Here is a 14,389-nt window from a genome sequence, read left to right as displayed (position 1 = left end):
CTATTCAATTTCTACAGAACATCAGGTGCTAGGATTTTCATTAGGTTTCAGTGAATCTATAGATTAATTTGGGCAGCACTGGCATTTTAACAGCTGGTGAGTTGTCTAATCCCTGAACACAAGATACTGCTAAATTTATTTGATACTTTAAAATTTCTCTCAGTTGTGTTTTGTTATCTTTCAGTATAAAAGTCTTGCACATATATTTTCTAACAGCTTTTGGATTCATTATTTCTACTGTTTTTCTATTTCTTTTTTAAAAAGATTTTATTTATTTATTTTAGAGAGAAATAGAGAGCACAAGCAAGGGGAGGGGTAGAGGAAGAGGTTGAGAGAGAATCCCAAGCCTACTCTGCACTGAGCGGGGAGGCCAAGCTGGGGCTTGATCCCAAGATCCTGAGATCATGACCTGAGCCGAAATCAAGAATCAGATGCTTAACTGACTGAGCCACCCAGTGCCCCTGTTTTTCTATTTCTTAATGTGTTGTTTTTCTTTGAAATTTTTAATTCTTCTTCCCATTTTCCTTTCATTATTGTACTTTTTCTAGTTTTATATTAGGTGCTTAAAGAATTATTTTCATTTTGTACTGAAATAAATATTCTGTTTCAATGCAGATTATTATTTTTATTATTAATTATTCAGATTGTCCCCTGAACACATCTTTAACTGTATTATATAGGTTCTGATTAAAGTGCTTTTTAAATTTTTTCTTCTCTAGAAATTCTATAATTTTAATTTGTAGTATTTTTTTAATCTAAGAGTTGAAAGGTTTTTAACATTACCAAATGGAAAGGGTTTTTTTTCCCTCTAATTTTGTTTCTACTTTATCGCTGTGTGATCAGAGAATGTTTCCTGTATTATTTTTACTTTTTGGAGCTGATTGAGGTTTTGTTGTGATTTAATATTTGGTCAGTTTGTATGGAGGTATATTCTCTATTTTTAGGGAATACAGTTTGATATAAGTGAATCAGATGTGTCTATTAATTATTCAGGTCATCTATATCTTTACATACCTTTTTATACACTTGACCTGTCATGAGCTGAAAGAAATTAATTACACTTTCCAATCCCTGTAATGTTTTTATTTACCCTTATACTCTTATAATTTTTCAATTTATGAACATATTTTATGCCATATTATTTATTGCAAAGATATACGTTACTGTTTTGGATTATTTAGCATTACAAAGTGTCATTTTTATCCTGTTTAATGACTTTGGGCCTAAATACCACCTTCTTTGATATTCACATCTGACTTCCTGCTCTCTTTCTGTGTGCCTTGGCTTATATCTTTGCCCATTCTTTAATTTTGACCTTTCCGTAACAGTATATTTTGTTCAACATAAAGTTGGATATTGCTTTGTTATATATGAATATGTGTGAATTTCTGAAAACAGATGAGTCCAATGCATTTATATTTATTAACATGACAGAGTTGCTTGATCTTTGTTTATATAACTTTAAGTTACGCATTTAATAGTTTTAAAAAATATTTCATTGTCTGGTATGTTTTATTTGCTTTGTGTGTGTGTGATTCTAAATTTAGAACAGTTTTTATTTTAATTCTAGCAGTTGCCTTTATAAGTATAAATTCATAATTATAACTAAAACTGTGTAATGTATTGCCCTTAGTGTGCTATCTCTTTACATTCTATTTGGTAATTTTCTTTTCGCCTCTGTTTTATGCATCATCTGATTGTACTTAGTTGTATGTTTTCCGTGTTAACCTTTGTACTGTTAAATATAATTATTTTCCTTTCCTTGATTTATCTACTTTAAAGAATACTCTTTAACTCCTTGCTATTATAGAAGCAGCAGTAAGTGAGCATACTCTGCTCCCACGTTCTTTCCTCTTTCCTTTTATTGCTATTTGTATCATGTCCACATTTTTAGGGCCTCTGAGGTTTTAGGGGTAAGATGCCTTGATCATCATTTTTATCTCTCTCTGCAGGCACCTTGGTTAACAAGCCCCGATGTGCTGAGTCATTTACCAAGCCTCCGCCCACTTTTGGCCTTCCGAGATTGTTATGACATCTTTGTCCTCTGCGCTTTTCTTTCTCCTTCTCTTTGTTCTTATATATTTATACCGTTCTTTTCCCATGCTGTCATTTTATTGGCGTTCTGAGAGGGTTGGGGTAAAACATATGCATGCTATCTTCCATATTTAACCAGAATCCCCAAATAACTCTTACTTTTGAGAGAAAATGCTTTGCATTAAAAGTTCAAAATAAGGATAGAGATTTTACATGCTATATGATCTCAGCCTATATATAGTTAAGAAAACTGCAGACCCAAAATGATGCCACTTAGACTGAGTTCCCAAACGGGGGCTTAAAACCCAATCTATTGGCAGTTTCAGCCTCCTCTGGAAATGTGGCCTTGACTGGTCAGTCAGGAAATTGTTCTTTCCATTGACATCAAAGAGTTGGTCACTTGGGTCCTCTCCATCCCCCAAAGAAAGGTGAGGTAATCTGCATGAGAAGACACGTTGCTTTTTCCCCTAGCAAACTGACCCCTCTGGAAGAACCCTTTTCCTTTGCTCATAACTTTCTTGCCCCCACCCTCCTACCTATAAAAACCCTCCATTTTGTACAACTCCTCTCAATGCCTCTCTACTTGCTAGATGGCTGCTGCCTGGTGCATGAATCATTTGATAAAGCCAATTAAATCTTCAAATTTATATATATAGATAGATAGATGTATATATCTATTTATATACATAGAAAGAGTGAGAGAGAGAGATTGAGAGAGAGAAAGACTAAGAGAGGGAGAGAGGACAATAAGCTAAAATACCAAAAGTGATTTCTTTACCTAGTTACTCTCTTCTGATTTATATTTTTCAGTGGTCTGCATTTTATGCAATGGCCATTTTTTTAAATTATTTTTTTTAAAGATTTTATTTATTTGACAGAGAGAGACACAGCGAGAGAGGGAACACAAGCAGGGGGAGTGGGAGAGGGAGAAGCAGGCTTCCTGCCGAGCAGGGAGCCCGATGCGGGTCTCGATACCAGGACCCTGAGATCATGACCTGAGCTGAAGGCAGACGCTTAATGACTGAGCCACCCAGTCGCCCCCAAAAATCATTTTGTTTTTAAGCTATCTATTATGATATGTAATGTGCATAATAAAAATACACGTGAAACATAAATTCACTGTAAAACGAACACTTGCATATTAGCTCAGTCTACCATAACAATGTACCATAGACTGAGTGGTTAAAGCACAGAAATTGACTTCTCACAGTTCCAGAGGCTGGAAATTGGAGATGAGGGTGCTTCCTGGCCAGGCTCTGGTGAGAGCCTTCTTCTTGGCTACCTAAGGATTGATTTCTTGCTGTGTCCTCACATGGCAGAGAGAGAGAGTTCTGGACTCTGTTCCTCTTCTTACAAGGACACCAGTCCTACTGGATCACGGCTCTGCCCTTATGACTTCATTGAACCATAGTGCCATCCTTAAAGGCCAGTAGAGTCACGTGGGTTAGACCTTCCACATGTGGATTTGGGGGGACATAATCCAGTCCATAGTGGCCATGTGACAACTACTCATGTCACTAAATGGAACATTATAAGCACCCCACAAACCCCTTCCCAATTATGTCCTCTTTCCTCTGCCCTAGAGGTTTTATTTATATTTTTTTACCTCCTAAGTAAGCATCTCTAAACAAAATAGTTAAGTTCTGCTTGTTTTTGAATTTTGCATAAATGGAATCATACTTATGCAATCTTTTGTGTCTGGTTTTTTTCATCCTTGTTTTGTAGAACTATAGTTTATTCATTTTCATTGCTGTACATTATCCCTTTTTAAGAATGTAAGAGAGATATTTAACGTATTCAAAAATCTTTGGACATTTGGTTGTTTCCAATTGGGGCCTTCTACGGGCAGTGTTCGTAAACTTTCTCATAGCTATATCCTGGTGCCCACACATATTTCTGTTGAGTGTATGTACGTAAAAGTATAATTAAGAATCACAGTATATGTGTGTCTTCACCTGTATTTGATGATATCCACTGATCTCCAAAGAGGTTGTACAAATTTACATTCCCACCAGCAGTATACGAGTTTCTGTTACTCCATATCTTTCTTAATACTTGGTATTGTCACAATTTAAAACTTTCCTCATCTGATGCATATATAATAATCTCTCAGTGTAATTTTAATTCACATTTCCTTGATTAAGAAAAAGATTAAGAATATTTTTATGTTTATGAGAGACGATGGACTCTGAAAAACAAACTGAGGGTTCTAGAGGGGAGGCGGGTGGGAGGAACCATGAGAGAGGATGGACTCTGAAGAATATTTTTATGTTTATTGACCATTTGAGTTTCTGCTTTTGTGAAATATCTATACAAATTTTTTGCTCATTTCAAAATTAGTTGCTCTGATGTGTTTCTAATTGATTTGTAGGGGCTCACTCTTCTGGATATAAACACTTTTTAGGTATATGTGTTGCAAATATCTCCTACTCAGTAGGCTTGCTTTTTCACTCTTACAAAGTTGTCTTCTGATGAACAGAAATACTTAATTTTAGTATGCTAAAATGTATCAGTTTTTTGCTCTATGGTTATTGCTTCTTGTGCCACATGTAATAAATCTCTCCCTAAACTGAAGTAATGCAGAAATTCTTTTTTTCCCCCTAAAATCTTTATGTTTTTGTCTTTCACAAAGAAATTTAGATGTTAATCTACCTAGAACTGATTTTTGTATGTGGCATAAAGTTCGATGTTCAAAGTAATTTTTCTTTTTTTTTTTAATTTAAATTCAATTTAGTTAACATAGAGTGTATTATTAGTTTCAGGGGTAGAATTTAGTGATTCATCAGACATTTCTCCAAAGAAGACATACAAATGGCTAATAGACACATGAAAAAGTGCTCAACATCACTTGGCATCAGGGAAATACAAATCAAAATCACAATTAGATACTGCCTCATGCTGGTCAGAATGGCTAAAATGAACAACTCAGGAAACAACAGATGTTGGTGAGGATGCGGAGAAAGGAGGAGCCCTCTTACACTGTTGGTGGGAATGCAAACTGGTACAGCCACTCTGGAACACAGTATGGAGGTTCCTCAAGAAGTTAAAAATAGAGCTACCCTATGACCCAGCAATTGCACTACTAGGTATTTATCCAAAGGATACAAAAATACTGATTCAAAGGGACACCTGCACCCCAATGTTTATAGCAAAAATGTCCACAATAGCCAAACTATGGAAAGAGCCCAGATATCCATCGATGGATGAATGGATAAAGAAGATGTACACACACACACACACACACACACACACACACACACACACACACAGTGGAATATTACTCAGCCATCAAAAAGAATGAAATCTTGCCATTTGCAGCGACGTGGATGGAACTAGAGGGTATTATACTAAGTGAAATAAGTCAGTCAGAGAAAGACAAATACCATCTGATTTCACTCATATGTGGAATTTAAGAAACAAAACAGATGAACATAGGGGAAGGGAAGGAAAAATAAGATGAAATTTGAGAGGGAGGCAAACCATAAGAGACGCTGAACTCTAGGAAACAAACTGAGGGTTGCTGGAGGGGAGCTGGGTGATGGGCATTAAGGAGGACAATTGTTGTGATGAGCAAAGTAATTTTTCTATTGAGATTCCTAATTCTTCAGCATCATTTATTGAGAACTGCCCTTTGCCTGCTGATCCACAGTGCCACCTTCAGCACAAATTCAATGTCTGTATGTGTACTGGCCTGTTGATGAGCCAACTATTCTGTCCCGCTAGTCTGACTAATCACCCCAGTCGCACACAATTTCAATGATTAGAGCTTTACAGTACATCCTAACATCCTGCAGGGCCAGTTCTCTTCTTCCACCTTGTTTTTCTTCCTCAAAAGTGTCTCGGCTATAATTTGCTCTTTGCATTTTTATATAAATCTTAGAGTCAGTTTGTTGAGTAATGAAAAAAAACGAAAAACAAAAAACAAGCCTATTGGGATTTTGATTGAGCTCATATTAAATTTATTAATCATTTTGGGGAGCTTACAATATTGTGATTTCAAATCCAGGAATATAATACATCTCTCCATTTATTGGGTTTTCTGTAATATTACTCAATATTTTTCATAATTTTCTTTGTAGAGATCTTACTCATACTTTGATAATCCTGCTTCTAGATACTTGATATTTTAAAACACCAGTGTAACTGGTATTTTTAAAAACCATGCTATTTTTCTTTGTTGCTAGTATATAGATATGCAATTAATTTAGGTATATTGACTTGTACCCAGCTTCCTTTCTATTCTGTCTTGTTAACTTTAATAGTTTATCTCTAGATTATATTGGCTGTTGTATCACACAGTTGTATTATCTGTAAATCATGTCATCTTTGCTATTTTTCTTATTCTTATACTTTTTTTTTTCTTTTCCTTGCCCTACTATGCTGGCTGGGCTCTCCTTTACAAAGTTAAATAGAACTGATGAAACAGACATCTTTCCTTTTTTTTGTTTCTGATCTCAAAGGGAAAGTTGGTCATGTTTCACAATTAAGCATGATGTTTGCTACCTCCTTCAAAGTAATTACCATTTATCAGAGTGCAGCAATTCCCTTCTATTCCTGTTTTTCTAGGTGTTTCTAATCACAAGCAGATATCAAACTTTATCAAACTATTTGTCAGCATCAGTTAAGGTGACCACATGATTATTCTTCTTTAATCTATTAATAGAAATACAACTTACAATGGACCCTTGAACAACTCAGAGGTTAAAGGCGCTGACCCCTCCCATACAATAAAAACCCACATATGAGTTTTGACTCCCCCAAAACTTAACTATTACCAGCCTACTGTTGACAGGAAGCCTTTTTGATAACATCAACAGTCAATTAGCACATATTTTGTATGTTATATGTATTATATACTGTCTTCTTACAGTAAAATAAGCTAGACAAAAGAAAATGTTATTAAGAAAATCCTAAGGAAGAGAAAATACATTTACAGTACTGTAGTGTATTTATTTTTTTAAAAATCCATGTAAAAGTGGACCCACATAGTTCAAACCTATGTTGCTCCAGGGTCAACTATATTTTCTATTGTGGCATGTATTAATGTTATGATCAGCCAAAAATTTTTTTTTAAATTTAAAAGGTAGAAAAAGAGAAAATTCTACAGAGTTCCTATTCTTGAGGCAAAGGTATATCAGTCTTGCCCTGAGCTGGGGGCACCTCTCCTGGATGTGTTGGTGCAGTGTTTTTGTGAAGTCCCCATGTTCCAAAACTACAGAGGTTCCATCTGCTAACCCAGGGGAACAGAATTCTCTTGGGAATATTAAGGTCACTTTGAAGTATATGAGCCATGATAACATAAAGAGCTTTATTCATGGGTAATTTTCTGAATATGCTCCAGAACCATTTGTTCTTAGTTCTGTTTCAGGTTTGCTCCTGCCTCTCAGAGTAGGCTGTCCCTAAACTTGGTTCATGTGTGTGCCTAGCAGGTGAATGTGGGGGGTAGATGAGGGAGGCTCATCTGCCCAGACTGCCCCAGGCCAATGAAATGAAACCCTCTGGGACTGAGACCAGGCATTAATATTTTTAAAATTTCCCCAAGGGATTCCAAGGTTGAGAACCACTACTGATAGTTCTCCAAAGTTGAAAATAACATGTGTTTATGCACCGAAGTCCACAGAGAAGGAAATATCTAACCACTCCAAAGAAAAATAAAAGAAAAAAGCCCCCAAGTGAAGGAAGAGAAGGAGGACAGAAAGAGGAGGCACAGGAATGACAGTGACAGCAAATCTACTTACTCGATTCTTTCTGGAAGCTCAGTTTGGGTCATGCCCACACAATTGACCAAAATAGTGACTGTAATAAATAAACTGAACCACCTGAGAGGACTGTGTTAAGGAAAAGCTAAGAGTCACCATGTTTCTCTGATGTCACCTATGATCACCTTGACGCTGAATGATTAAATTCATAGCTTTTAGCTAGGATCAGCTTTTCGGTCTTGTCGCATAACAGCTGCTAACATTTACTGAGTGCCTATCCTGGGCTGGTTACTTCATCCAAATTATTTCTAATACAACTGGACCTGCAGGTAAATATTATATCTACACTTTGCAGCTAAGAAAACAGACTGAAAATATCTTAAATAGTTTTTCCAAGGTCATACAAGCTGGTCAGCTATGGTGCTGAGATGTGACCTCAGATTGATAACAGAACCCTCAGCAAGATGGAAAGAAACAAGAATCCCTTCTCCAAAATGTCCTTCTGCCCTGACACCTTCACTTCACTATACAATATAGCCTGAAATTTCATCCAGCGAATGTCTCTTTTTTCCTAAAAAACAAAGAGACGACTTCTAGGAAGTTAGAGGTAAAGGGAGGGTTACCAGCTGTCATGGGAATTAGTTGAGTCCGATTGTTTTCCCGACTTAGCTGAGATCAGTCACTTTGAGGGAATGGGCCCCTGGCTAGGAATGGTGGGGGCAGGCACAGGGAAGTAAAATGCTGGCTCAAGGAGAAAATTCCAGATAGAATTAGGCTGGGGTGGAGAACTCTGTCTAACCAGAGAGAAGAATTTTCAAGGTTGAGCCAAGGGATTACCACAAGGGGAAGGAGACACTGAAGAAGGTGAGTGGAAAGGGGTGAACTGATGGGAAGAAATGTTGGTGGAGAAAACCCAAAGAGAAATTTCTCCCACTGGACATTTTTCTCAGGACTAGCTTGGGTTCCTAACAATTACATCCTAAAAAAAAAACAAAACCTGAAGATAAGCTTGACCTACAGAGAGAGTGAACCACTCATCTTTCATAATTTCAGTTTGAGCAGAAGTATTTAAATCTATTTTAGTTTTCTGTAAATGTCTTTAATGTGCCCTGTTTTACAGTTACTTAGGAACACATCTATTTTGAAAAGGGAAATTCTGTTAATTAAACCACATTTTCCTGTTGACTTGCAATTAAATTAAGAAATGTGTTCACATGGGGGGAAAATGTTAACCCAAGGATTAAATTAAAATCATATCTCCAATTCCACAAACCTTTAAAAGTAATAGGTTACACACAATATTACTTGTGGAAAAGTTCATAGCAAATTTGATTAGAATTATAATTTTGGTGAAATATTAATAATAAGACACTGAGAATTCCATACCTTGAAGAATATCTTTTGGAGTGGAGCTACCAAGTTCATAAGATTTAAATATATAAATGCAGGCTTTTGTGAGAAGAAGACACCTAACAGCTTTTCTGTCCAGCTATGACTCCATCATCAAATCTCAAGGTGAAAAGAATATTCACTGGTCACTTGGTTCTTTAAAGGGATTTTATTTCTAATTAGCTGTTTCTTAAAGCTAATTAAGATGTAAGTCAACATCTTAATTAGCTTTAAGAAATATGGAGAGGAGTTTGTATATATGCTATTTTTCTTTATTTGTAATTTTTATGTAATTGGATATATTTAAAAAAAAAAACACCCAAGTAGAGATGACATACTGAGAGAATAAATTACCTCGGTTCATTTCCATTAACTGCCTACTTCCTTATTGCTGATACTGTTCTAAGCAGGGTGCAGGCTGGACCTCTTAACTGGCTCTGTGACCTTGAACAATTTATTTAATGCCTTTGAATAACAGTTTCATCGTCTGTAAGATGGGGATGCAAATCCCTTCTTCAAAGGTTTCTGTACCTATGACAGTGATGACTCTTAGGAGGTATTAGCGAATGGTAACTTACTATTATCGTTAAATATCCTTCTATAGGATCAGAAAATCCAAGATTGAATTAAGAAAATATAACTCCCACTGCTTGGCCATAAAGATAAAATATGTAAAAGGAAAATGCAATGCAACTACATGGAGCAGTGCAGTTTCATTTTGAGATGACTCTTTGCCAGAGCTACCAGCTCACTGAGTGCTGTCCAGCAATCCAGCAAGCTTCCCCAGAGTGGGGGGGAGAGAACTCCTTTTACTGGAGCCTCCCAAGAAGAGGCTGGCTACCATCTGTCAGGCAGCTGAGGCAAGCCTGTTCTTGCAAATCAACCTCCTGGAAGCCAGGGCTGAATCTGTCATTAGGAACTTCCAATTTGGACAGTCACCAGGGAAGATCCTTGGAAACCAAGCCAAAGTCTCTTTTTTGTCCTAGTTTGGCTTGCCTTGAAAAACAAAACAAAATAAAACAAAAACTGAAGGCAGATTCTGAAGCTACCTAAAGCCGTTGATATAATACAGACATTTGACTGATTTGTCTCTCATCATTACTATATTCCCCAGTGGCATGAACCTTGAACTATTAACATCTTTTTGGACTATTGACCTTTGTAACCTGCTAGTAGTTGGGGGTAACTTGGGATATTGGCAGCGCCTGTGACCAATCTGATCCTGCTGAGACAATCTATGCTCTGCCCATTGTGGTCTGTCCTCTTTGTCCTCTGGCAGGTGCTGCTCTTTTGCCCAATAAACAGCCAGTTCTCATCATGGCTAGATGTAACAGAGTAACAACTCATGCCTATTTCATCTGCCCAAAGAAGTCTGGGGGCCCTCTTATTGGTTATTATGTTGTGAGACAAGCATTCTTATTATGTTGTAAGAATGTGCCCGGATGCATCAGCAAAGCTTATTCATAAGGGGGACATTTTTTAGGTTGTGCATGCACAGGTGTGTCCAGACTAGTCTAGGTGAACCCAAACCCACCTCTGGCTTGCATGAGCACCTCCTCTGTCTTAGGACTGCTTTCAGGTGTTGGACACATTAAAGCCACAAACATTTTTCTTTCAATGTAATGATTTCATTGTTTCAGGATTCAATTAGAGGACATGTATTCTGCTAACCTCTGAAGAAGGTACTGGGCACAGTGGGCAAAGCCTGATTCTAAAAGGAATCATGTGGTAGAAGCAACAGTGCAAAGGATATGAGTGGACAGACACTTTGATGGCTGTTCTTCTGATCAGGTTGAAAGGACTGAATAACCACAGGGCCCGAGTGGCACTAAACCGGGAAATTGTCCTCCCTTTGTTCAGCACCATAAATGTCTACAACAAAACAAAGCAGAAGATGGACCTGAAGTGAGAAGCATGCATCCTCACACAATCATGTTTTTGAGCACGAATGGTATCATTTCAGGCTTATGAGCAAGAAGGGCTCTGGGAACCATGAATCCATCAGTGGAGAGCCAAGTGGAGGGGCAGAGTTAGTGAGGATCAGGGACTGAGAGCCATATCCTCACCTCCTAGCAAAACTCCAGGCCCTGTCAGTGACTGTGAATCAAGATGAGCCCACTGAGAGTACCCAATGGGCAGGAATCTGACCTGGGGCTGGTAGGATGCATCAGCCCCAGGGCCAGGATTCTGGCAGCAGGATGATAAAGTTCTGGCTGCATTAAATTCCTCTTCTGATTAGTGTATCATCCCTGGTGCTGGGATGCTCCCTCTGCTTTCCACCTTCTAGGTCTCCCCTTTTAAGCCCTCTATCTACTGGTTCCCTCTGAGCATCTAGGAAGGTGAGGGTTCTTGACCTGTGAGAGGAGGGAGAAAGACATTTTAGTGTCTTTTTATTCTCTCTACAAACCATATTTGAGACGGCTGATTCCTATCCCTCCCAACTCCCAAAAATGCACACATCATTCTTGGGGGGGTGCTGTGTGGAACATCTAAGACACAATACAAATGGGGGAATTGTCATGAAATAGCTCTCACTTAAACTAGTGGTTCTCAAACGTTTTGATTTCAGGACCCTTTTATACTCTCAAAAATTATTGAGGACCCCAAAGAGTTTTTGTTACTGTTTATACCCTTTTGCTTATACCATGTATGTGTGTGTGTGAGAGAGAGAGTGTGTGTGTGTGTGTGACCTCCTGAACCCACTAAAAGGGTTTTGGGAACCCCAGGGGTTCTGAGATCATACTTTGAGGACCACTTGTTAAATCATCCTGATTTCTGTTCCCCTTCTCTACTCTATCCCCCACCCCCAGACTCAGGATCTCTGCTCCCCATTTGGAAAGACAGCCAACATCTTTGGAGATCCTGGGCCAGTGGTCATCCAAGAGAATAGCCAACTTCCTCTAAAAATTTAATAGCAGTTGTTGTTGCTTTGAGGATTTGAGTTTAATTAGTCTCCACCATAAATATTATAAAAATTCAGGAGAACTCCCTAGGCTGAGTGGGGCAGAGGCTTCCTCTCCCAGAGCTGAGAACAGCCTTCCCAGCCAATCACCCTTACCCGGTGTGTGCTGTAGAAGGGGTCCAGATCCTCCAGGGGCTCCCCAACCAGCTCTGCCGGGAGCTCACCATAGAACTTGGGCAGCTGGTTGCAAGCTTTCAAGTCTAGCTGAGGCCGAGGCTTCTCTTCTTGGTCCTTCTGCTCCCTGTGCTTATCTTTGGCTTTCTTTGCTGCCTGCTTGGCAGCAATTCGCTTTTCAATCTCCACCAGGGACTCTGGAGTGAATCGACGGAAGTTGGTAGTTTCCAGGGACCCAAAGGTGAGTTCCATCTTCTCATTCTTCTTCAGGAAGAATTTATACTCTTATGAAAGTGGACATCACCACAGAGAAGTAAGAGCCTTCCCACTGGCCCTCTCCCTCCAGTTCTTTTCCTTAACACACTTCTTGATGGAATAGTGCCCCCCCAACCCAGTTCCTTTCTTAACTCACACTGAGCTCTCCCCAGAGTCTCACTGCCCCTGTGGCACTCTCAGGGGAGGCTGTTTATTCGATCCTCCTCCAGGCACCTCGGGGTTGAGCTATGTTCTCCATGAGCTTCTAAGGCATGGCTCCTTCATCTATTGCTCCTTTACCACCACCACCACCACCATCAGATTTAGCCATACTGCCCTCTCTTCTCAATTCTATGACCACTGAGCTACAGGTACTCTCCTGCATTCATCAAAGACTGTTCATGTGGTCTGTGGCAAAAACAATGCTAGTAAAATTTTCCCCATTGAAAAGCATTTGTTAAAAAGTATGGAAGGCATTAACATTTTTATTATTCTTTTATTATGCAATGATATGCTTTTAAGAAGTGACAGCCATTCCTGGACATAACAGCAAGAGAGAGGAGAAGGCCCAGGACCTTGAGCACATGGCTGCACTTGCCAGCTGAGAGTGTGCTGTCTGCTGAATGCTCTAAGCTTGGCAGCATATTTGTATTTTTTTTTTTGTTCTTAATAAAATACATTATTTAATTTTCCTAATTGGTTGCTTTTTCTTCTAATGTAAAGTTTTTCTTTAAAAAATCATATGAATAAGATTTTGATTTTTCCTTTTTCAAATGATTGATTCACGAGCCCATTTTTGCTGCTTATTTTAATCTAAGTGCACCCACATTTCCTGACAGCCTATCGATGACTTAACAGGTCATGATGATTTAAAAATTGTTCATAAGCTTGTAAAATCCTGATCTAATACATGGTCTCTAATGCTGCCAGACAGGGTCTTTGGGACTCTGGTCCACCATGGTCCATAACAAAGCCTGGAAGGCGCTCCAGTGACTAGGTTTTCTATGGGTTACAATATTCTCAGGAAGTTTATCACCCCTAGCACTAGTCTGGAAGCAAACAGGATGGCTTGCCATCACAGATGGATAGAGCAGTATCTATGTGGCATTCTCCTGACTTACTCTAGAGAAGTTAGACCTGAAGTCTGTAACAGGCATCCATCCTTTCAGTTCTCTGCAGTCACCACTGGATCTCTGGATAATGTAGTTTTCCCATCTACTCTAGTGCAGTGATCTTCAAATGCCAGTACACAGTGTGGTGCTGCACCAGCTGCGTCATTGTCACAGGGAGTGTGAGTTAAGATACAGATTGGTGGACCCCTCTTCTAAGGTGAGATCTAGGAAGCTGCATTTTACAGGCTCATAGCTGAAGCTGTTGAAGGTGTTCTACTTTTGAGAGGCGGTGGAAGCCACTGCAACTGTGAACATGAGATGGAGTGAAGGTCAGGGTTACAAGATCAGAGTAAGATCTGATGAACTGCTCCCACAGCTCTAGATTCTGGAGGAATGTCTTCCTGGATTCTAAAGGCAAGTCAGAAGCCAGTGTTGGTTGGATTAGAGAAGAAGAGACCTGGCATCAAGTGGCTGGGTGTTCTTATTAAGTGACCATCCTAAGAAACTGACTCCTCACAGGTTTTGGTAGGGCAGTCCTTGGGACCTCCTTCCTTCTATTATCAGATTTAGGGCAACTGCTGGCCAGAAACTTCAGGGAGCTTATACTCAGGGGATGGGAACAAAGAGTGGAATTTGGTTGTTTCTGAGGATTAAGTTTCTGTAGGTATTTGTCCTGTATCTAGAATTTCTGGGCTACAAAACCCTACTGGATCTCCTCTGGATGGGCCATAAAGGCATCTTAACTTGGATTTCTGAGCCCTGGTGGTAGGCAGTTTCTAAGAAGGACCAAAGGGGATTGAATAGACAACAGGTGTTTCATATTT

The 14,389-nt window shown here is 39.0% G+C and overlaps 1 protein-coding gene across 3 annotated transcripts in view; it reads right to left on the bottom strand.

Annotated features, from left to right (window-relative positions):
* The window catches only part of SCN10A (sodium voltage-gated channel alpha subunit 10), a 92,435-nt gene extending 79,985 nt beyond the window's left edge, over positions 1-12,450 (bottom strand). For all 3 annotated transcript variants that reach the window (XM_078061249.1, XM_078061257.1, XM_078061258.1), the window contains exons 1-3: positions 12,181-12,450; positions 10,867-10,994; positions 7,773-7,853 (exon numbers count right to left, since the gene is read on the bottom strand). In XM_078061249.1, coding sequence (XP_077917375.1) covers positions 7,773-7,853; positions 10,867-10,994; positions 12,181-12,450 — 479 coding nt within the window. The remainder of the gene's footprint in view (positions 1-7,772; positions 7,854-10,866; positions 10,995-12,180) is intronic.
* Between the last annotated feature and the right edge of the window lie 1,939 nt (positions 12,451-14,389).

The sequence above is a fragment of the Halichoerus grypus genome, chromosome 1, assembly GCF_964656455.1.
Source record: "Halichoerus grypus chromosome 1, mHalGry1.hap1.1, whole genome shotgun sequence".
NCBI lineage: Eukaryota > Metazoa > Chordata > Mammalia > Carnivora > Phocidae > Halichoerus > Halichoerus grypus.
The sequence above is the reverse complement of the archived record's forward strand: the minus strand, read 5'-3'. Positions and strand labels throughout refer to the sequence as shown.